Raw genomic sequence first — 23,774 nt, 5'->3', positions numbered from 1 at the left:
TTCTTGTGTCCCAGGAGGAGTACCTACGTTGGCTAGGGGGTGACTGGGGCGAGGTTCCCCCAGAGCCCTGAAGGAGGAGTCTGGGTGAGCCAGGGTGCCCTGTGCAGGTAGGAAGGGGATGGTATTTTTCAGGCAGAGGAAATAACACATAAGAAGCCATAGATGCAGAAGAAAGTCTGTCATGTTGAGTGGACCAGTGACTCAGATATGACTGGAGCACAGTTTTGCAAGATGCAGAGAGTCCTAGAGGTGGAACATGGTGATGGTGTCACAGCCACAGTCATATGGTGGTAATGTGGATGAAGGTACTCAATACCATTAAACTGTACCCTGAAAGAGGGTCAAGACAAAGAGGGTAAGTTTTACATTATGTGTATTTTTCCACAGTAAAAAGAAAAAAATGCCTGGAGCATGAAGTGTAAAGGAGGGAGCCGGGGAGGAGGGTGTCTGCAGAGAGGGATTAGGCTGAGTAAGGTCCAGTCCTCAGTCCTCAAGGCGTTGCTGAGCTTCCCAGGGCACCATAATGAGCTCACAGGGGCACCGTGGGATACCGGACATTTTTGAGGGAAAAGCAGTGAGCCCTGACATCTGCAGGGGCACCCTACGAACTACTAGCTCCGTGTAGTTTACGGCTTCATTATTAGGTCGCACTACATTCATTTCGATGGTGTCATGGAAGAGTCTAAGTTGTTGGCAGTCGCTGGGATGAGAAGGCAATACTGTGCAAAAATCCATATGGAGAGCAGGTGATGGGGGTGGCGGTGTCTTGAGGAATGGTGCCGAGCCAACAGGTACACACGTGCCACTAGGAATTACGTGTCATTAGGTAAGAATGGCACACACATAATGTTTTTCTTTCAATTAACGTGAGGTATTTTTTTTTAGATGGCTACTTAGGATAAGTACTTAGTTTAGATCTAATGACTTAAATCAGTGGAACCATTAGGTGTTTCTTTTGGCCCAGAGGCCTCAGAAAGAATTGCTGAGTCGCTAAATGCCCTGCGAACTGGGAACTTTGGGGCAGCTCTGGGCCAGGTCACGTGGCGTCCTGTGACTTTCATCCTGTGGGCAGTGATGAGCCCTTGAAGAGCAGTGAGCACTGGAGCCAGAAGGAGGGCCGCCTGTGGGGCATTCGGGAGCACGAGGGCCCGAGGAGGCAGGAGTAGTCGGGACGAGGGGCCGGGCTGTGGATGCTAGAGAAGTCTGCAAGGTGGAGGACAGGGCCAAGCGCCTGAGCCCGAGGGTGTGGGAAACAGAATGCGGGCTGCCCTCCTGTGTCCTGATTTGGGGAGTCAGGCCGTGGCGGTAGCTCCCAGTGAGACAGGGTGAAGGCAGCAAGGTGCAGGGGGTGGGGTAATGAACTCCGTGAGGAGAAGGGCTTCCTCTGAAGTGCCTCAGGGAGAGTTGGCTCTGGGCCACAGCAGGAAGGCCAAGGTGGAGACAGGTTGGAGGAGCGAGCAGCAGGAGGTGGCGCAGGCCAGGGATGTGGAGGCTGGGTCTGCTCCCCACCCAGGGCGGGGTGAGGGAGCAAAAGCACGTGTGTTTGTGTCTGAGTCTCTACAGTGGGCAGAGAGGCTGAGTTTAAGGCTTTGGGGGGCATCACCATTTAAGGAGAGGAAAAGGCACATGAAAGGGAATTGTCAGAGACCAGGAGGATGGCGAGGCTGCACGCTGGGATCCTGGGAGGAGGGAGCAGTGGAGGGCAATCTCCCACGCTGCAGAGATGCCCTGTAGGATGCCAGCTGAAGTGGTCCGACGCCGCAGAGCTGATCAGGTGACCTTGATGAAAGCAGTTTCCGGGTGGTCCTGAGGGTGGAGGCTGGGCCACAGTGGGTGGAGCTTGGAGTGGCAGGGGTGGCCATAGGGGCTCGAGTGTCCACGGTGTCTCAGAAAGCTTGATGGTAACGGAAAGAGAGAGCTAGGGCCGGGAGGGGTACTGGATCAAGGGAAGGGTGGGTTCACTGGGTCTTGGGGTTATTTTGTGTTCAATGGGAATGAGTTGAACATGTTTCTGTGCTTCTGGGAAGGATCGTGGAGTGGCGGGGTTAAAGATGCAATAAAGAATCCATAATTGATGTCTTGATGTGACAGGGTCCTCGAGGAGCCAGAAAGGAAGGGGTGGGATGCAGGCTGAGTGCCAGGTACAAGAAGAAAGCAGTACAGGCATGATTAAGAAGAGAGAGAGATGTTTGTGGGTAGGCGCGGGACGGAAGCTGGGGGAGACCACCGGAGATTGCCTCTCTGCAGATCACGAGCCTGGAAACAGGTCATTGCCTGGATGAGCATAAAGGGCCGAGCAGCCACTGAGCAGAGAGGACGAGGCACAAGGCCAGGGCCAGGTTTCTCCTTGACACAGCACTGCTTTGCTCCTCCTCCGGTGCTGCAAATCAGAAGGTTGCAACTGTGATATAATAAAACTTTTGCTGCATTCTAATCTGCATTGCCTTTTAGTGTGTTAACCAAACAGTTGTAGCACTGAATGCAACCGTTATTTTGTTTAACTGATTCTTCTCTTCATTTTTAGTTAGAAATCCTGTGTTCTGTCAACATTCTCCAGTTCATATTCATTGCCTTAAGACTGGACAAGATCATCCACTGGCCGTGGCTTGTATGTAACTTTTTAAATCCTTAAATAAACTTTTCTTTTTATTATAAAAGTTATTCGTGTTTATTGTAGAAATGTCGGAAAAGACAGGCAAGCGTAGATAATAAGATAATAATCACCCATAATCCACTGGGAGCTAACATGGTTAGTGTTTGTTGTTTCCTTGTTTGGGGGTTTATTGTCTCATAAAGATAATTGAGATCATACTGCATGTATAATTTGGTATCCTGCTTTGTTGTTCTAGTGTTGTATTATAAGCATTTTTATGTGTCAATAAAAGGTTTTTATAAGCATAACTTTTCAAGTTTAATTGATGCAAAATATTCTTCAAATACATTGACGAGACTGGCCCCTCATTTCCGAATACTGAAGTTCTTACTGGTGTTTTACAATTATAAATAATGCTGCAGCGTAGAATTTTGTGCATAAAAATCTTTGCCTGTTGTTTTTTTTTCATTGTTTTCCTAGGAAGGACTACAGAAACAGTATTACTTGGCCAGAGGGTGGGAACTTTTTGAGATTTTGAAATACAAACTGCACTGCCAACTCCCTTTTCAAAAAAGCTGAGCCAGTTTACACTCCTGCCAGGGGTGAAGTGTGAGTCATGCTAGTGACCTCTTGCTTCCATTAATGGGTGTTCGGTTAAAACTGATTGTGCATAGATAGAGAGAAGAATGGATGGAGAGAGATATATATATGGCAAGCTGCAAATTAGAGAAAACAGTACGGTTTCGACTAGTAACGCACAGAAAGAAGATGAGACAAAAGGTAGAAGAATTATCTTGCCTCTGGGAGGCGGGGTCTTGCCAGGGTTTGGGGTTTTCTCCCCGGCCCCACCCTGCTTGATGTGTACTTTTGTACATAAGACATTGTCTTCTGTGATTAACATGGTTTACCTTTAAAAAAAAAAAGGACAAATGTAAAAAAATATAGTAAAAAAAAAAAAGAAAATATTCATTTGGTGACAAGAAAGAAAATAAGGGAACATAAGTTACCTCTCTAGTGAATAAAGACAAGATCCATCCCTTCTGCCTAAAGTCTTTGATAAAACATTCATAATAAAAAATACTGTTCAGGCACCCATCTTACATCTTCAGGGTGCTGTGTCTAGACAACGATAATTGGGTTCAGAGCTTTCTGTTGTGCCATGGAGGAAACAAATCTGGGTAAGACCAAAATTTTAGTGTAAGGTGAAATCAGAAAAAAAAAAAAAAAAAGATTAGGAATTGTGCATGTGTTTCTATAGATGAACAGAGGAATTTTTCCAGCCCCAATCCTGTGCAAGTCCCAACAGATGAGGCAGCCTGATTGCAGGTTTCCCACAGTGTTCAAGAGAAACCAGGTGAGGCTGGTCGCTAACATTCCACCCACGAGGGCCAGGCCTCTAAGTGAGTCTGTTCCCAGACGTGCTTTAGGAGGAGGAACGTAAGGGGAAGCTGTGCACAGCAAACCTCCAGTCAGGAACTCCAAGTTCCTCAGGAGGATTAAAACTCATATACCAACTCAAGTCGTAGGTCTAAAAGGGAAAGGTAAAAACTAAAAAACTGTTAGAAGAAAACATAGGAGAAAAATCTTCGGGATCTGGAGTTAGGTGAAGAGTTCCCGGAAATGGCACCAACAACATGGTCTATAAAAGAAGCTCAAAATTAAAATGAAATTAATGAAAAGACAGGTCACAGGCCAGGAGAAAATATTTGCAAAGCAGATGTCTAACCAAGGACATGTATCCAAAGCATCTAAAGTACTCTCAAAACTCTAAAAGCTCAACAACCTAATTTTAAAATTGACAAGAGACTTGAACCGACTATTCACAAAGAAGATAGACATATGGCGAGTAAGCACATGACAAAGGACATCATTACCCATTAGGCAAAAGCAAATAAAACCCAGGATGAGGTACCACAACACACTCATCAAAATGGCAAAGATAAGAACCACAATACCAAGTGCTGGGGCGGACCCGAGGGACCCGGACCCTCGCCCGTCGCTGGTAAAAATGCCAAACTAGGTAGATAGTCTGGAAAACGGCTTGGCAGTTTCTTATAAATTAAACATGGAGTTACCATGTGACCTAGCAGTGCCGATCCTGGGTGTTTCCCCTGGAGAAATGTACAGCCACACAAAAACCTGGGCACAGATGTTTATAGCTACCTTATTTGCAATAGCCCAAAGCGGGAAAGCACGCACATCTCCTTCCCAGGGTGACTGGATAGCAGGCTGGGGTGCATCCATCCAGTGGAACAGCGCTCAGCCATGAGAAGGAGTGGCGTGTAGATACACGCAACAACCTGCAGGCATCTCAGAGATGTTCTGCTGATTGGGAGAAGGGAGTCCATCTCCATCACGTTCTTGCAGAGACAAAAGTGTCGTGACAGAGGACAGAGCAGTGGCTGTCGGGGGTTATGGGTGGGGCGAGGGGGTGACACAGTGATGGGAGAGCACGAGGGAGTCTGGCAGGGTGAAGGAGCTGTCCCATGTCCCGCCCGAGGCTCCACAGGTCTATACGTGTGTGCGAGAAAAGCCGTAGAACTGGACACCAAAGGATAACAGTCAATTTTACTGTTTTGTAAGAGAAGACAAAGGGACAACAGATGTACCCAAGGGGGCCATGCAGAAGGGAGAAAAGGTCACACGGGAGGAGCCTGCTGAGGCCCCCAGGACTCATCGTGTGGGCTTGTGTGTGAGGGTGAAACAAGCTCTTTTTGGTATGACAGCAACTGACACAGAACCCACCTGGGCGAGGCAGCGGAGACCGAGTGGCGGAAGCCTCCCGGCCTCGACTTGCAAGTTCACGGGGGGCCTGGGCCCCCTGCGCAGCCCGAGTTGCCAAGGAGCCTTTGGCCACAGTGCCTCTGGCAGGATGGGAAATGACTGGGAAGAGGGGATGTCCGGGTGAGCCGGGGCACGGGTGGAGGGGAGGCGGGCAGAGCCCGGGGCCCGCTGAGCGAGCTCACGCCTCAGGGCGGTGGCCGCGAGTCCCGTCACCCTGAGGGCTGCCGGGGCAATGGCAACCCCAACAGTGAGCAGCGGGTCCTCTTCCCACGCTGGCCCCATCCAGGCCTGGCACCATCTTAAGCGCAGAGATCCAGGAAGGAGTTGGCTCTGCCTACCCTAAAGACCTTTCCTCTCTCCTCCTCCCCTTAGGTCGTGTGTGTCCCCCTGTGGATTCTCATGTCTTTTCTGTGCCTGGTGGTCCTCTACTACATCGTGTGGTCCGTCCTGTTCCTGCGCTCCATGGATGTGATCGCGGAGCAGCGGAGGACACACATCACCATGGCGCTGAGCTGGATGACCATCGTCGTGCCCCTCCTCACTTTTGAGGTAACCTTTCGGCAGAACTCTTGAGGCCCAGCAGCCTGCGCTTCCCCAGAACAGCAGCTCCCCGAGCGAGCCTGCCAACAGAGGACCACAGGACAGTCGGAGAGGCCTTTCTTTGGGGGCCTGGGGGCTGGCAGTGAGAAGTGTACCTTTCTAGCCACCCCGCATCTGAATGTATTGATTTGTCGTCTTCCAGAAGGAGAAAGTTGGATGTGGTATTTTTGTATTGGAGCCCTGTGGAGAATTGTAGAGTGGGCACTGTTGACTCCTCCAAGAAAACAGCAGCAAGAGTTTCCCAGAACAATCCTGATGTTGGAAATGTTGTAGGTGGATGGATTTTGCTTAGTCCTGAAGAGCCATATGCAAGCTCATCTTGTCCTTTCCCCCAGAATGGAGGGTTACTGTTGCCTCCTGTGGAGTGAACTTCCCCCTTATGAGACCTGACGAGGGAGGGGCAGTGCAGTCTGGCTTCAGAGAGGGTCTGTTTTCAGATGCTCCATCGGTGGAACCTCAACTGTTTCTCTTTCTTTAGATCCTGCTGGTTCACAAGCTAGACGGCCACAACGCGTTCTCTTGTATCCCGATCTTTGTCCCCCTGTGGCTTTCCTTGATCACTCTGATGGCAACCACTTTTGGACAGAAGGGCGGAAACCACTGTATGTACTCAGGCTTTCCGAAGTGCTTCAACTGTGTGTGTGTGCGTGTGTGTCTGTGTGCCTGTTGCGTGGCTGTGTGTGTGTGTGTGTGTGTATGTGGCCCCGCTTTATGCACAGACGAGCCTAAGGACCCCAATCAGGGAGTTTCCCTGGGAGAAGTAGGACTGAAGAAGGCCTGGAATCTTCCAGGGGAAGGGCGTGCTGTCAGCCTTGCTTTCGTGGCCCTATGACCAGAGGGAGGCCTGAGCGCGGCAGGCAGCCTCTCTGAGCCCACCCCCTCCGCTGCAACACGGGGACCAAGATTCCTTTTTCCCAGGGGCTCCTGAGGATGAGAGGAAAATCCACATCATCGACCGAACCCTGGGCGTCCTCCCGGTGTCTGTTTTGCCCTCGCTCTCGCCAGCGTCTTTCCTGAGGTCTCCAAGTCTTGTCAGTGGTGCCCGGCTTCTCTCTCTCCCTCTCCACCTGTGTACTGTGATAGCCCGTTCTGCAGTGCCCTTTGCTGAGGCCCCTCCTCACTAGACTGTGAGCTCCGTTGCATGCAGCCCCAGAGCACGCCCTTCTGGAAACTAATGCCACAGGGGGTTTTGCCCCCGGAGAGCCAGCCCTAAGCTGACGGTTTAGTGGTGTACCCAGACCGGGAGAGCAGGCCTTGGAGAAGGAGCTTTGAGGCCTGGACCAACACACGCCTGCCATCCTCCCGGACTCCTGAGGGTGATGCAGATCCTTTTCTTGGGTGACATTCTTTGTGGCACGTGTGTTTCTCATGGGCCGGGAAGACTGGAGGATGTTGACATAGTCCAGATACCGCAGATATCTGAGAGTCGTGAGGACAGTAGGTTCGCATACCGGAGGGCCCATCAGAATCCCAGGACCGCCCCCCGCCACCCCACCACAGTTTCTGGTTCAGGAGGTGTGGGCCAGGGCCCGAGATCCCATCCCTGACAGGCCCCCGGGAGACACCTGGTAGCTGCCAGTCCACGACTGCCACCTGCAGAGCCGCAGAGCTGCAGGGCTTCCTTCTTACCCTTAGTTGGTATTGAGGCCTTGCTCAGGCTTCATTATTCCCAAGACATCAGGATAAAGCACTACAGTGTACAAGGAAAAGTTCTCATTCATGAAAGAAAAGTAACCTGAAATTCAGTGGAGACTAGTGTTTGAGAAAGTACATTTCTTCCTTTTCAGGGTGGTTTGGGATTCGCAAGGATTTCTGTCAGTTTCTGCTTGAAATCTGCCCATTTTTGAGGGAATATGGAAACATTTCCTACGACCTCCACCATGAAGGTAATGAGGAAACTGAAGAAACGCCAGTTCCAGAACCTCCTAAGATCGCTCCTATGTTTCGAAAGAAGACCAGGGTGGTTATCACCCAGAGCCCTGGAAAGTATGTCCTCCCACCTCCCAAGTTAAATATCGAAATGCCAGATTAGACAGCCCCTCCCAGGGCAGATCGTGAGTGGACCTGGCCCGCACTCTCTTCCGCCTTCCTCTGCCTCTCCGTTCGCCTCCCCCACCCCCAGAACGGGAGCTGGAGCTGGAGCTGGGTCTCCGGGGACTTCCATCTCATGCCTTGTTTGCACTCAATGCCTACCAATGACTCACCGCGACAGGACACGCAGGTGACAGGTGCCTGGTTCACGCAGCATGGTGTGGGGTGCGTGTCAGTGGCTGTGGATCTGATGGAGGGAGCCTGTGGAGAGGGAAACAGTGATTTCCCCCGGGCAGGTGCCTGCGGAGCTGGCTTGGAGCCAGCCTGGATGGCTGATTAGGCCTAAGCAGGAATGGCTACACAGCTGGTTTTCAAAGTGTGAAAATTCCCATCAAAAGTGTTATTGAAAAATGCATTTTTGAACCAGGCCGGCCTGGCCGCATAGCTCAGATGCCCCTGTTGTGGCATAGTTAGGGGACTGTGAATAGGCCTCAGGCCCCGTGTGCACCCATGCCGCCTCAGCTGGCCATGCTCCTGTCGTTTCTCTCTGGGTTTTTACTGGCCCCATTGGTGAGCCCTTTCTAATGGAGTGACTCCGTGCCTGTATAGTATTTATACAAATATTTTAGCGTTGTAATATACCGTGTGAAATCCTAGTGCTGTACAGTATATTCTGTTAAAGTATTTTTTTACAAGCTTGTACTGAAGACATACGTGCTCTGCTGCAGAAGTAGAGGCCCACTGGGGTGCCACCCCTTCATGGGACATTGCCGTTTCCCCTTCAGTTTCTCCACATGCATAGTAGCTGCTACTGCCAGAATGGCCACAGTAAGCAAGAAGCTGTTTGTGCTTTTTTCTAACATGCTGGGAGTACTGACTTGCAGAAAGCCATAAAGCACGACTGGAAACTGGAACACTGGAGAAGGGTGCCGAGACTAGAAATGGCCATCAGAGTGTGCGCATTGAGGTCTGGGGGTTTTTGTCTGCCCCCAAGCTGGGCCCATGCTTTTAGCTAGGAGGACCACGGCTCCAGGAGCTGGGGGTACAGCCACAGGTCAGAGGGAAGAGGGCAGATGCGATGGGAACAAGCAGGCCGTGAGTAAAAGAAGGTAAAAGGAGCCCTGGCATTGTCACCTGGGAGCAGGGGAGAGGGGGAGAGGGGGCAGCTGCTACTCTGTCTAAACCGGGCTCCGCTGACATCCACCGCGCCCACCGCTCCGCCCTGGCGCCAGCCTGTAGGAAGCCTGTGCTGTCTGAAGCGGGACACTTGGAATGGTGCCACCTTTCCTGCTTGGTGTATAGCAAATGTAGCCCGACCCGCTCTCCTTTCCCCCTTTAGCTGTTCAATAAACCGGTTCATCATTTTCCATGTGCACTGTGCGGGTCTTAATTTGGATATGGTCCAGGATGCTGGAAGTCCTGTCAGCGAGCACAAAAGGGAACCTCGAGCTGCCACCAGCAGCCGAGGGGAGCAGGGGTGGGTGAGCATCTCTCAGGAGTCTCCAGGGGCAGCCGGGATATGCGGTACAGAGAGGAAAGCGGGAGGCCCAGGGATTCGGCTGTTGGCGGGGGAGCACACGGCCACAATGCTGACAGCTGAGGAGGTGCCCGAGAGTGTTTGCGAGTTCCCAGACACTCTGAAGTGGAACTCGGCTTTTCAGTGGTCGTGAGGCATTGCCCAGTCACGTGGGCCCTGAGTACCACTTACATCTATGCAAAATGCACTGTGATTTCTGTGTAGCTCCCCCTAGCCGTCTCTAGAGACAGTTAACTCAGGTGGCGTTTCAGCCCACGGTTTGCAAGAATCGACAAGGAAGGCCACCTTTTGCTGGTGATGGAAGGCTTCCTGCAGGTAGCCAAGGGCCACCGATGGACCATTGCTTAAGCTCCTTAGATTCAAACTTGCTGTGAGACAGCACGCTTCTCCGTAACCACGGTAGCTGTGAGTTAAGTGGCAGGTACCTTGCCTCCTGCTGTACGTCCCCCTGAGTCCTCAGGACCCCATGAAGCATGTGCTCCTACGAGTAGCCTCGTGGGGAAGCAGAGGCTCCGAGGGTGTGAGCCAGGCAGCTGGGGATCAGCAGGTCTGTGGTGCCGGCCTTGGCATCTTGTGGCCGAGCCGTCGCTCTCACCCACTGGGCCGGGCGCCTGGGCTGTGGGCAGGTGACGTATTGGGTTTGGAGGCGTTTCTGGTTCGTGGAAATCTCAGGAAGATCCTCCAGAGTAGGGTGGGGGCCTGCCGTTTATGATGTCACGTCCTGGCTGGGCTGTGATGTCACCCCCGAGCAACCGGAGCACTTCTGTGAGGGGCTGAGCAGGAGTGTGAACCCAGGGTGCTGCCGGCCACGCTGCACTGTCCCGTTCACGTGACAGAGGCACGCGCCGCCCTCCGCATGGCTGCGGACGAGAAGGGCCCCACCGCAGGCAGGGCACCCGGCTTCGGTGAGGCACCTCTTCCTCCCGACGCAGCGGCTCCGGCCCTCGGCTCAGGGAGCTGCACCCCGCAGTCCCTCGCCCTGGCCCAGCCCGTGCCCGCGGGGCACCCCGACCTCAGGCTGCTGCCTGGAGAAGCCGCTTTCCAGGATTTGACCGAAGAGCCTGTGTTGGAAAGGCCTCGTTCCACCTGCGAGGCCATGTGGGAAGGCAGCCTCCTCTCCCTCCCCTTTCCCAGGAAGCTGTGGATACTTGTCAATAGCAGTCGCTTTACATCTATTTCGTGGAATGAAGACGGGACTTGCATAGTCTTCAACACGCAGCTGTTTCAAAAGGAGGTTTTGGACAGGGACGGCCTGGACAAGGTGTTCAAGACAGACTGTATGGAGAGCTTCGTCCACCAGCTCAATATCTATGGATTTAGGAAAGTGCGCCAGGACAAGCACATGTCCATCCGCCTGAACGACCTCTCCATGAACGAGCGGCCCGCCGACGTCCTGAGCAAGGTAAGGAGGGCGGGGGACAGCGGGGAAGGAGCCCTCTCCAGGGGCTGAGCCGCTGGGCCCGGCGGTGGGGGTGGGGTGGGGGGTGGGTGCCAACCCCGGGGCCACCTGGGACGGCAGCAGGCGTGTCGGGAGAGCTTCCTTTAAAGGTGGTACTTGGGAACCGGCGTGATGGCCGGAGCTGGCAGCGCCGCGCGCTGTGTTGGGACGTTGTTACGGGGGGACCCGAAGCGTCTCAGCACAAGGACGTCATTTCTCTTCCTCCTCTTTTTCCCTTTGGTGTGTCTGTGTGAGATGATGCGTGTGAACTGACCCCCCTGTGGTGATCATTTCACAGTACACAGGGGCAAGGCATCATCCTGTCCTCCTGACACGTGGGCAGTGCTGCTCGTCCCTGACATCGCAGTCACACCGGGGGACAAGAGGACACTGCTGAAATGCTGGCCCTTCCCGTCCTCCTGCTCGGGGACAAGTGGCCCGGCGGGGGGAGGGGGGAGGTTTCTGTGCCCCCTTGACTCCCATAGCTCCAGAGCATCACTTAAGTGAGGGCTCAGGTCCTTTCCTGGGAAGCAGTCAGTGTCCCCGGTCTCGCCCCAGGCGATGCTGGCCAGGGGGGTATTCTGACACTTCCTTAGAAAGCTACCGAACCTTCTTGCAGTCTCGTATCTGCAAACACCAAGTCCCCTTTCGTGGGCCTTGTACTCATACTAAGGGGCCATTTTCAGTCATTTTCCAAGGGCGAAAGGGGATGGTGAGTGAGCGAGTCTCGGGGATGTAAAAGCTGGGGCACAGCGTCCTGCTGGGACCGGGTCCCCTTTCTCCAAAGAGGCCTTGGGTCGGCTGGGGGAGGGCGGTCAGGGGCCCAGCCAGGCGGCTGCTGCTTGCGAGCAACTCTTTTGTGACTCGGGGTTTCCTTTTCTCTCTCAACTGCGACCTCAGTTACACTTCTACCGCAGTCCCCTGTTTAAGAGAGACTGCCCGCACCTCCTCGTGAGGATGAAGAGGAGGGAGCACACTAAACCAGCATCCGGGCAGGTGGACGGCAAGCCGGCAGCCCTGGGGTACCTCCCGCCGCCCAGCACCTCGGAGCCACAGGACGGCCTCCCACCCTATGCTGAGGACATCCAGGGGACCCCGAGCGACCCGGAACTCGACCATGCCTCCGCCCTGGCCAGGACTGACTCTGTCCCTCCGGTCCCTCCTCGGACAGCAGCCGAGCCCCCCGCGCCGGATCACAATGCACCGGCTCTGGTCCCTCTAGTCCTTCTAGTTCCTGTCCCGGCAGAGGTGGCCCAGCCCGCCGAGGGCCCCAGGCTCTGCTGCGCCTGGCGTCCCACCCACATGCGTCCTCCCTGGCCCGTGCTGGGCCTGGCCGCTGCGCCCCCCCAGCTCCTCAGCCAGCCCCCCCGCGCGGCTCCCGGTGGCCGCGGCGCTGCCTCTCGCACACGCTTGATGACCGAGGTGGCCGCCAGGCCTGTCGCCTCTCCTGGCCTTGATCCCTCAGCCCCTGAGGGATCCCTCGGCCCCTGTGCTGCTACTACGTGGGCTCCTGCTGTTTTCCCGGAATACCTGGCCCCTCCGGGCGGCCCACAGAAGACCCTGACCAAGCAGACCCTGCAGACACATGGAAGTGGTAATGCGGCCAGAACCTTGCAGGGCAATAAAGAGCGTGGGGACATGAGAGCAATGTTTCGCCCAACACGTGTTTGGCGCCTCCGTCCTGGGCCTGGCTGAGCAGTTGAGTCCCCTCAGCAGGAAACGATGACAGGTGACAGCCCACCCCCGGCACAGTGCGGGCACCTAGCAGACAGCCGGTGAAGCCCCTCAGACGCCCTGCGTCCACTCACTAGAGAGACCCTTCAAGGGCTTGAGAAGCACAAGGAAGGGCCTGGCATCTGCGGCTTCACAGTCGCGGGGACACCGTGTCCAGCAGGGTCTTGATTTGACAGATGAGAAGAGCTCAGGCCTCCCCTGGTCAGAGGCCTGAAAAGAGCCCTTACTGTCCTGAGACGCACAGGTGTGGAGGGGACGGTCCCTGCCAGGGGCCTGCGGGTGTTCAGTTTGGGGGTGCTCTCTGGTGTCTGGACAGCAGGATTGAGGTGTGCTTTTCTCTGCGGGTCCGGCGTCTGGTGACATTTTCCTGGTTCTCTTCTCCGTGCCTTTTCGAGCTAAACATTTCCAGGGCTCCATGCTCCACCACCCTCTGGGCGCTGGGGTGTCGAGCTTATAGCGCGAGTCCTTGTGGACGAGCCCCTCTAAAGAGTGCTTGCCTAAAGGAGCAAAGGAAGTAAAGCTCCAGGGTCATACTGTCGATATGAGAGCCCCGAGCTCAGCGGGAGGAGAGAGCGCACACAGCCGTCCACCAGCACCAAAAGACTGGCGGCTCCCTTGTTTGCACTGTGGCTGCAGGTAGAGCAGGCCCCCTGCGAAGGGCGCACTGGGCGGTGCGGGACAGGAGCGCCGTCACCCCGGGTGCTGACCTGCAGGTGCCACCCAGCCCGGGCTGCTCACGCTTACAGCCTGAGTCCCGCCGATGCGCGTTCAGCCCCTTTGTAGGGTTCCTTGACTGAGGCAGGCCTTAACTTTTAAGGAGCAGGTTGCTTTCCTCTTGGTCCTGGACTTCCGTAGGCCTCCTGACCTGGGACCACAGGGAGATGCTCCTATTTACAAACCACTTTGCAGTTCACCTCAGCCCGTGGGGGGGAACTTGCTTCCGTGTAACTCTACAGAGAAAGGGGAGATTGTGCGGACTGTAATATCAAGCTCTCTGCTTTTCACCAAAGGCGCCTTTTGATTTACGAAGTCTAGGCTGCCTGGCGTCAGTAAGAGACCAGCGGCGTACCTCTCGCCAGCGCTGAGTCCCTCTAGACTTTGCACCGCATGTCTGCGCACTGAGCTCCCGCCCTCCTGGGCTGGGTAGAGGTGGCGGCCCAAGCTCCCGCGGGAGTAAAGGGGGCGCGAGAAGGGGCTTCTCAGTCTGACCTGTGACAGCCACAGAGAGTCGCCGAACCACTCGTGCCCGGGCCACCAGAGGAGAGTCCAGGCTGGTTCCGAGCCCTGGGCTTGACTTCTGTTCCCAGGGCGTCCTAGGCGACAGTGTCTAGGACAGTGGAAAGGCTTCTCAACCAGAAAGGGTGGCTCAGAGAGAGAGAGGGCTGCATCACAAGTGCTCCAGACTCTGCAAGGGTGACCCTGGCGGCCAAAACGGGCAGAGCCAGGTGAGGCTGGCGATCGATGGCGGACTCACTTGCTACCAGCTCTGCCGGAGCCTCCTACAGCCCAGTGGGCAGCCCGGGGCTGCCTGTCCACCAGCCGCGGCCTCGTCGCCCTCGCTGCCGCCTGTGCCAATACCAGCCGCGGCAGGGCCCCGAGGACTCAGCACCATGCGGGCACACACGTGACTGATCCGGCTCGCACTGGTCAACGATGTAAATTCTGGAAATGTGCTGGGTCCCAGCTTCGGGGGTGGGGGTGGGGGCATCCTGAGCCTGCGTCCCCACGAAGACAGTGAGAAGGGTCAGTGCCCAGTGATGTGTACAGAGCACTGAAGGCCACGGCGCACCCCCAGCTCACAGCTGCTGCCTCCACGCGTGGGGGATGGGCCGGGGGACCCGGCCAGGACTCTGTGGCTGGCTATCACAGCGATAGGGTGACATCCCCTCCCAAACACTGCTCGGTGGGGTGGGGGGTGGAGTGGGAATTGCCTGGAGTTCCAGGGGTTAGGACTCGATGCTTTCGCTGTGGTGGCCCGGGTTCAACCCCTGGTCGGGGAACTAAGATCCCCCAAGCCTTGTGGCGTGGCCAAAAAAACAAAAACGAAAAAAATGGAGGGTTGGGGGAGGAGGGGAATTTGACCCAAGGTACCAAGCATGTTCTCTGTCCAAATAGAGTGAAATTAGATATCAATAACAGAAGGAAATGTGAGAAATCTGCAAATAGAGGGAAATTGAGCCGTGCGTCCCCAGATAACCGCGTTAGTTTGGGGCGATACCTAATCCAACAGCACAGGATGAGGGGCTGAAACAGCAGACACAGGTTCTCACAGTGGTGGGGACTGGGAGGCCGAGAGGGAGGGTCCAGCAGGGGTGGCTTGTACTGCGGCCGGTATCCTTGGTTGCAGGTGGCCGTGCTCTTACCGCCCCTCACATGGTCACCCTCTGTGCACACACCCCCAGCCCCTGCCTTCTCTCCTTGCATGTGCTGATCTGCTCTTCCCTCAAGGGCACCAGCCATCTTGCTTTAGACGTCATCCCAGTGGCCTCATTTCAACCTAAGAACCACTAACTCCCGTCACAGTGACATTCTGAGGTTCTAGGGGTTAGGGCTTCAACATGCAAAATTTGGGGGGACGCAGTTCAGTCCATAACAATAGCCCAGGGATCATACAAGACATCACAAGGGAAATTTGGAAATACTTTGAAATGAAGAAAACACATACCAAACCCCCCAGGACTTATGGCACGCGGACAAAGAGGCACTTGGGAGTTAAAGCTGCAAACACCTGTGTTCAAATGGAAGCAACACCTCAAATCAATAGCCTCATCTTGCACAGGGGCAAGCGAGAAAAAGAGTAAGACGAATCCAAGCATTCTGATGACAAATTTTCAGCGAGAAAAGAAAAACTGCACTAATCCACGTATGCAGGGATCACAAGACATGGACTGCTTGGGAATCGTCACAGCATGGGGGAGGGCGCATCTTTCTTACACACTCAGTAACAAGAGCTACATCCACCGACCACTTCATTTGGCCCAGGCTTTTTACAAACAGGTCACATCATGGGGAAACCCACACCAATGCTTTTGCCTTGTACTATTACGAGGCCCATTTTACAGATGGAGAAATCGAGGCATAGGGAGTCTCCATGATTTGATCAGCTTATCACTAGAAGGACTCTTATTGAAGCTGAGCTTCGTGTATGTGCAAAGCCCCGTCCCCGCGCTGGCCTGACCTGTCTCCCCAACAGTCAAGGGGGATTCAGCTGTCCTCAATGGGGTCCTACTACCTGATGCCTCAGGCCACATAATGGAGAAAACACGGGGAAGTCAGGCATTAGTGCCCATGAGCGCCTGACACTGGATTCTGCCCACGTGGCCTCCCAGCCCCATCAGCTCACCATCTCTCGTGAAATGGACACGAGGGCCAGGGAAGAGGGTGAGGGTCTGGGACTGAGGGCGTGAGGATGGAGAAGGGTCCTGGATGTGGGGGTCCGAGGCAAGGCCCTCTGAAGGCGGCTCTTATGCTCAGGCTTGGGCCCTGCTCTCTCCTTCCACTGCCCACTCTGCTTCCTTCTCTCCCAGCGGCGTGGTGGCCCCACGTTCTCCTGCAGGCTCACTTCCCCGGGCACACTGGCTGTCAGGCAGGCGGCAAGCCTGCATTCAAAGCATGGGGACGGCCGGGCTGGAGGACTCTCGGCATCCCCACGGGGCCTGAGTGTCTGTGCCCTTCAGGGCCCTGTGGATGACCTCAGTGTGGGTACTGGAACATACATGATGCGTTCCCTATACATACGTGTGGTGGTGTGTCGATGCATGGGTATATAAACACATATATTCTACACACACGTTATAGATATATAGGTATATGTATAGGACACACACTACACTACACAGACATGTAAAATATATTTCTCACTATGAATCACGATGAAAAAGTGACAATCACGTAACTCCAACAGGTAACATGATCTAATCATCAAACCAAGCGTTCCCCTAAATCACCTGCCACTGCTCAGGCCTCTTCAGCTAAAACTAAACCTTTCTTTTTTTTTTTTTTTTTTTTTTTTTTTTTCTTTTTTTTTCTTTTTGCGGTACGCGGGCCTCTCACTGTTGTGGCCTCTCCCGTTGCGGAGCACAGGCTCCGGATGCGCAGGCCCAGCGGCCATGGCTCACGGGCCCAGCCGCTCCGCGGCATATGGGATCCTCCCAGACCGGGGCACGAACCCGTATCCCCTGCATCGGCAGGCGGACTCTCAACCACTGCGCCACCAGGGAGGCCCAAAACTAAACCTTTCTTAAAACAGCTTTCCAAAGTCTGGTGGCTGGTGAGGAGCCCCGAGGGGAAGGTGTGCGGTTCTCTGTACTCCGCCCACGGTCATGGGTGTGGCAGCCCCCCATCCAGCATCTGTGCTGGGACTGCAGCCTTTCTCTGAGGGGTTGAGGAGGACCCTCCTGAGTGAGGATGGAGGGGTCCAGCAGGCCCGCAACAAAGGGTCCCCCAGCATGCAACTCCACCCGTACTGGGACTCCTGGGGCACACCGGGCCGGGCTGTCCGGCTGCCCATCCCTGCCCACCGCCCCCAAGTCCTCAGGGATCTCGGGGGGTCAGAGGCTCGGTCTGAGGGGCACAGTCTCAGGTGGGCCGAGGGAGGGGCCCAGGTGCTGCCTGGAGTCGAGGTGAGGACCAGAGGAGGACTGCGGGCCCCCAGGGGGTGCATCTGAGGCCCTCCCGACAGCCCTGGGAGCACCCCGGCATGCTATCCAGGTGGGTCGCGCACTGATCCCCCTGGGAGGGGGAGGCGAGGGCCTGGGTCAGGGAGGCCGGGGCCAGGTTGGCAGAGGAAAGGAGCCCAGCCCCACCGGGAGTCAAGGTACAACCGTGAGGGGGACTCGGAGGCCGCAAGGCATCCAGGTCGGCCCTGCTGTCAGCCCTGAGAGACCCCCGGCAGGGCTGTGGGTATAAGCGCCACCCGCGACTCCCGCTTCCCTCTCAGGGGTCCTGGCAGGGGAGGGCCTGGGTCTCAGGGGACCAAAGGCAGTTGGGCAGAGGGAGGGGCCCAGACCAGCTGGGAGGGAAAGTGAGGACCGAGGGAGGGCTGAGGCAACCCCACGGGACGATCTCAGCCCTGGGAAGCCCTGGGCTTGGGGGCCTGATGTGTTGTCCATAGATTCCCCCTGTCCCCCAAGTTCAGGGTCCGTAGTTCCACACCTGGGCTGTCCAGCCATCTAGCTATAGGCACATCTAGCTATTGACATTTAACTTTAAAGCGTTTTAAGGTAGAAGTCCAGGCCCTGGGACACACCAATCACATGTCAGTACTCAATAGCAGCCTCATGTGGCTACTGGTGCCCCATTGACAGGGCTGGCAGGACCTATGGTTCCCAAAGCGAGACTGCTTCCCCCAGGAGACACGATAAGGGTCCTACTGACCTATAAGCCACGGTTCCCACCTGGGCACTGTGGGCTCCTCCCCCTAGAGGCTCAGGTGCCAGTTCCCCATCCCTGAGTCTGCTCTCCACCCGGCCAGGCCCTACCACGTGGGCAAGGGAAGGGCATGGAAGGCTTGTCCCCAGATGAGGCTAGTGGTGAGAGGACTGCAGGCTCCTCATGGGGTTCTTGCTTGCAGCTCAGCTCCAGGCTCCTAGGCTGCATCCCTGCCCCCTGCTCCCGGGGATCTCGGCCCCTCCTGGGTCCCTCTGCATGTCCCACCCCTAGGACACCTTCTGCACTGCCCAGAATCCACAATGTTTCCGCACCAATGTATTATTTTAGTTTAAGTGGAAAGTTTCTTCTGTCTTTGTATTTAAAACAGTGATTTAAACACCATTTATTTTTAAATATTTGTGGGTTTACATAAAGGATCCCAGATTCCCTGCAGGCAGCTGCCAGGAAGCAGAGGAAGACAACATATGGGCCAGGACTTGGAGTGAGTCTCTCCCCTGCAATGCTGTGTACTAGGTGCTCAACAAAAAGCAGCTGCTATAACTTTGCGTTGAAAAAAATTCCGTTCATTAGGTGGAGGAGCTTCCGACAAAGCCAAATGGGCCTTGAATCTGCAACTACTTCTAGTCACTTCTCTGTGATGGGTACTTTCTAATACAAGATCCCATTGACTTTCCAAGGCTCTTGTGAACGTCAACAGGGAGGGTTCCCCCTATTCCCTCCAGAGCACCTCCTGCCCTTCCCTCTGCAATCAAGCCCGTAGTCACAGCAGGTTGAGGATGTGCCCCTTCCTCCTCACGCAAGGACGCACCTCACTCAGCCTGGGAGTCTCAGCTGCCGCCACACGATGGAACGTGCCTGAGCACCTGCACAGGTGCCCTTGGGCACCCTGACAGCCACGACCTTCCTGTGGGGCAAGGACCAGACACCAGACTGTGGGAGGAGGGCTAGTGAGTTTTCTTGCTAGCATTCCGCTAGGATACGCACAAGGAGCCGTCCTTCACCTCCAAGGAGGCTCCTGAGATGTGTGGAATTCAGCTTCACTCGGTGGTTTTGCCACCATGGTTTCTATGACCATTCCTCACCTAAGGCTTTGGGGTCCGACCACCTAGGAAAGCTGATCCATCAGTTTAAGTGTCCAGAAGCCACTTTCAAAGAAGTTGCCCCATTAAAATCCTGCCAACAGTCTGGGGGTGGTTACCAAAGCTGCTTCAACTGTATGCCTCAGGGCTGAGTAAATTGTGAGCGAAACCAAAGTCCACTCACCCCTCCCCATTTGGAAGATGTTGAGTGTATTTAGGCGCAGGCAGAATAACCAGGACTCTGAGGGTCTCTGCCCAAAGTGCACCTTCTCTTCCTGCCCCAGAAGATCTATCCACGACGGAAGAGAAACCTCTAATTTGCATGTCCCATTTCAGATTTGCTTCTCACCCCTAAGACTCCGTCTACACGCCTGCTGCCGCCACCACCCAGCCTCATCACCCTCACTTCCCACAGAAGGAATCCCCACTTCCCAAAGGCCTAAACTGCCCTGGCTCGGGGCACTTACCCTCCAGGGCCCGCTCCTGGAGCCCCACCACCTCGTCCCGTGTTCACTTGTTCTGTGGAAGTTAGGGGACGTCTCACCACGTTCCTCATGTGACTGCGGCTCCTAGACCATCACTCTAGGTGCGGCTGTGTGCTGCTTTTCCTAGTGGCCCCACTACTAACACAGGCCCTTCCAGAGAGCAGAGGCTCCGTGGAGGTCGGCGGAATAAACAAGCCAGTGAGCAGGGGGCTTATTGACTCAGATTAATTTTCAGCTATTTCTTAAGTGAACGATGCTGATCTGATATTTACACATACATATATGTATGCATATTAGTTTTGGAAAATGACAGAAGAGAAGGCACAAGAAGTGAGAATTAACTAACTTGTACTTTTATTCCTCTTTTTCTTGACCTCATCCATTGCATTCTAAAGTTCTTTCTTATTTCCAAGAGATTCATATTCCAATGCCATGTTATCTTGTTCAGGGTCACAAAATAACATGGGAATCTTACGGTTTCCTTTACACAATAGCAAAACTCTTGTCGTTGAACCGAATTAGTGCAAATACATGTGTGATTAAAGTCATTCACACACTTAGATACTGAAGCTCATTAAGCCTTCTTTCAAGTGGAACAATATTTGACAAATTCCTAAAGAAAACAAAGATGACATTCCACGTCATCAGACACAACAGGAACCCAAAGATGCTGCACACCGGGTTCCCCCCTCTGGCCCGGGCCCTCACTGCTTAGAAGGCGGACAGCTCCCCCTTCAAACTCAGAGTGAAGGATCAGCCTCCCTTCCTGCCCCACGGGAGAAGCTGCTGGACGTGGGCCTGGAAGGAGCCTGGCTGCTGCTCTGGCTCAGGGCCCCTGTTCCTCATCGCTCACATCCTCTGCACACAGGGATGGGAAGGACCTGGAATCCCATGCATTGACCCAGAGCAGATGCCCCAGGACTGGACACTTGCTGGTCTCCGCGTGGGCCTGGGGATCCCAGAGGAACTCGTAGCGGGCGGGGTCACTGTGGGGCACCTGCCGGTACTCCTCGTAGCCCTCCTGCACCCACACTTTGGTGAGAGCTCCCTGGGCTGCCCATAGATGCAGTGCTGCTTCCCTGCATACACCCCCATGATGCTCAGCACTTCCCAGACCTTCTCCTCAGGGGCAACAAAGTCGGCCTCCAGGAGGATCAGGCCCAGGAGCAGCACCAGGAAGCCAGCCTTGGGCATGCTCGGCCCATCGCCCAGCACTGCATCACAGGTGAGGCCCAGGGTGGGGACCAGTTCGTACGTGCGCTCGCTGGGGTCCACCCTCTTCACGTCCACGCCAAACACCAGCTGCATGCACTCGCAAGTTTCTCTGAAGACCACAGGGAAGTGGTCCCGATGGTCACAGAGGACATCAAGCATCTCCGCCTTGGGGGTTGTCTCCCTGGTGCGATACTTGAGGAGCAGGAACACCACCAGGTCAGCCACCTTCAGTGGTAGTCGGTCTAGGTGCAAGGGATTAGCATCTTCCTGGTCATGCCAGGTGCTCGGCCCTTCCTCATCTTGGGGGCTGAGGCTGTCGTCTTCAGACTGGCTCCAAGGAGGGGTGGCCATGGCAGTGGGGGAGGGGCTCTGGGGGGGACTTGGTTCTCCAGCATCAGCCACCTCCTCCAGGGTGTCCAGGAACAGGACAGAGTAAGAAGAGGAGGACGAGGAGGAGGAGGACGAGGGGGATGTGGCCTCCTCCCCCTCAGCCCCCAACAGCTGCGCCTCCACCGGGCCCATGGCTGGGACTGGGGTCTGAAGGTCTGCCTCCGGCTGGCGGAGCTCACTCATCTCGACCAGGGGCATGATGACTGGGGTCGGGCCGCCGACGGGAGTGTGGGCAGGGGTGACAGGTAGGGACCACGGACCTGGGGGAGAGAGGGGGTGTGAGCGGCCTCGGCAGAGAAAGGCACCCTGGGCAGCTCTGACAAAAGTCACTTACAGGTCTCATCTTGTGGGGTGCCCTCGGGCCTCACCGGGGCGGTCCTCCTGGGCGGCCTGTCCCCTGCCAACCTGAAGAAGGAAGTGATGGGGCTCCTCAGGGTGCAGCCAGCACGGCCCCAGGTTCTGGGGCTGAACAGGACGGTGGGGTGACTCGGGTGTTGTGGGGTCCCCTCTGTTCTGGGAGGGGGAGCCCCTGGGTACACACTCAGGGCACGCACCTCCCTTTGACTCCTGGCACTGCCTGGACCTCCTCTGCTCTGTGGCCTGAGGACACGGTCCTCAGACCTGGGCCTTCACCTCCCGGTTCTTGGAGCCCCTGTAAGAGGAATGGAGGAGGCACCTCTTGTGTAGATTGTGGCACAGCCCTGGGCCCCTCGGTGCTGGCAGGAGGACTGGGCTGGACTCTGTGAGGTTCCCACTGTCCTGGCGTGGGTGGCCCCCTCTGTGCTCACTCAGGGCAGGGCCACCCCTTCCCCATGGCAGGGCCTGGGCCCTGCTGTCTGCTGTCCTGAGTCAAAATTCTCAAGACAAATTCCCTGCACTGAAAAGAAGTGTGGGGCCCCGAATACTGGCCACACCTGCGCAGGGGCTAACAGGCGTCACAGGGGACAACCAAAGTCCGTGGGGTCCATCTGTGCTGGGACGATGGCGGTCGGCTCAGTCTGCACCTTGACACCCTGCAGGGCCTGGGACAGCCCCCTCTGCTGACTGTGACCAATCTCCTTCAGCCAAGGCCTCACCTCCAGAAGACACCAGGAGAGGACGTGAGGGCCGTCAATGCTCCCACCTATTCTGGGACACCCACGGGTGACAAAAGAGGCAGGGCCGGCTGGGCTCCAAGTCCTCTGTGTGAGGAGGGGTCTCCCCAGTGCTCACCGCGCCCCCTGCCGGAGCCTGAGGCCAGACCCACGGAGCAAGGCCCCCTGGCCGAGACCAGCCGTCTGGATGAGGAGGCTGGCGTACGGGCCCTGCGGGGGTTTCCAGGGCTGGCTGGAGGGATTCCTGTGGGCTCCCTCTTTGTGGTGAGGGTGGGGTCCCCTCACCCCTCACTCAGGGTCTTCACCTTGACTCCTGGCGGCTCTGGGGCTCCTCCCGCTGCTGAGCAGATGTGCTCCCTAGATGCCCCGACGCCATCCTCCCACACCGGGTCCCCCCTCCCCAGCAGGCTGCCCTGACGCCACGCAGGGTGCCCTCTGTTCTGGAAGGCTGCATCCTCAGTCCGGCCCCAGGATCCTCGCCCCTATTCCCGTGGAGCCTGACCTGACCCCTGCTGACCGATTCCCCCTGAAGCCTGAGCTGCTCAGCACCCCCAAGCACGGTGCAGCAGGAAGGCACGTCATCCCAGCCTCCCTGCCTGGGCTCCCGTGGGGGACAAGGGACAGCCGGGCCCCTGGGGTCACTGCTCTCAGGGAGCTGGGGACCTACAGCTCTCCACGAGGGTGAATCAGGCCTTTCCTGCCCTGGCTCATCCTGGGGCGCCTCACACACAGGCCCTCTCCACCCCCCCGGGCCTGAGCCTCCTGACCCCTCAACCCAGACCCTCACCGGGTCCAACCTGCGAGGCTGCCCTTCGGGGGTGGCACCTGGAGCCAAAAGCCCAGGCCCCAGGGGCACAGCAGGGGTGGAGAGAGGCCCCGGGGTTCTGGAGTCCAAGTGCCGACCCTCCCTCAGGGTCTCCAACTAACGTCCCTGCAGGTCCAGGACTGGACCGTCTTCATCCAGACGCCGCTGCTCACACCAGCTCCCCATTCTCTCTAGGTCCCGGATGCAGAAGTTGGGACACACCTCGTGTGCTCATGCCACCCAGGGCCTCCCTGGCCTGGCAGCAGGGGCGGGTTTCAGTGGGGTCCCCTAAGTGCTCCCTCAGGGTGCTCACTCTCACTGTGGGCTCACGTGACTCTCCCCCCTCCCCCCCTGAGACCCCGCCCCTCATACCAGGTGCCCAGTCTCTGTGGGACCCAGATGAGGAAGTCAGGACAGGCTGCCACCTGTTCATCACGCCATGGGGCTTCCACAAGCTGAGGCCAGGGACAGATTTCTCCAGGACACACCACATTCCACCCACGTTCTCAGGTCCAGGATCCCCTCAGTCCTCCCTCAGGGTCCTCACCTTGACTCATGGTAGGACCCGGGATTCTCCACTCTCCCCAGTGGAGGCCCC

General features: G+C 56.1%; 2 protein-coding genes across 3 annotated transcripts in view; one reads left to right on the top strand and one right to left on the bottom strand.

Annotated features, from left to right (window-relative positions):
* Nucleotides 1-9,356, top strand: part of TMEM185A (transmembrane protein 185A) — a 35,113-nt gene extending 25,757 nt beyond the window's left edge. For both annotated transcript variants that reach the window (XM_081221247.1, XM_081221248.1), the window contains 4 exons: nucleotides 2,525-2,608; nucleotides 5,750-5,926; nucleotides 6,456-6,579; nucleotides 7,765-9,356. In XM_081221247.1, the coding sequence (XP_081077373.1) occupies nucleotides 2,525-2,608; nucleotides 5,750-5,926; nucleotides 6,456-6,579; nucleotides 7,765-8,009 (630 nt within the window). In that variant the 3' untranslated portion in view covers nucleotides 8,010-9,356. The remainder of the gene's footprint in view (nucleotides 1-2,524; nucleotides 2,609-5,749; nucleotides 5,927-6,455; nucleotides 6,580-7,764) is intronic.
* An 11,142-nt stretch (nucleotides 9,357-20,498) lies between these two features.
* Nucleotides 20,499-22,245, bottom strand: LOC308609263 (melanoma-associated antigen 8-like; the record flags this gene model as incomplete). The annotated part of the gene is given in 5 exon segments (XM_081222962.1): nucleotides 20,499-20,713; nucleotides 20,716-21,537; nucleotides 21,646-21,790; nucleotides 21,899-21,929; nucleotides 22,217-22,245. Coding segments are annotated over 5 exon segments (1,242 nt in total).
* Nucleotides 22,246-23,774: the final 1,529 nt, after the last annotated feature.

The sequence above is a fragment of the Mesoplodon bidens genome (genome assembly GCF_964165515.1).
Source record: "Mesoplodon bidens genome assembly, chromosome: X".
Lineage (NCBI taxonomy): Eukaryota > Metazoa > Chordata > Mammalia > Artiodactyla > Ziphiidae > Mesoplodon > Mesoplodon bidens.
This window is presented reverse-complemented; position numbering and strand designations above follow the sequence as displayed.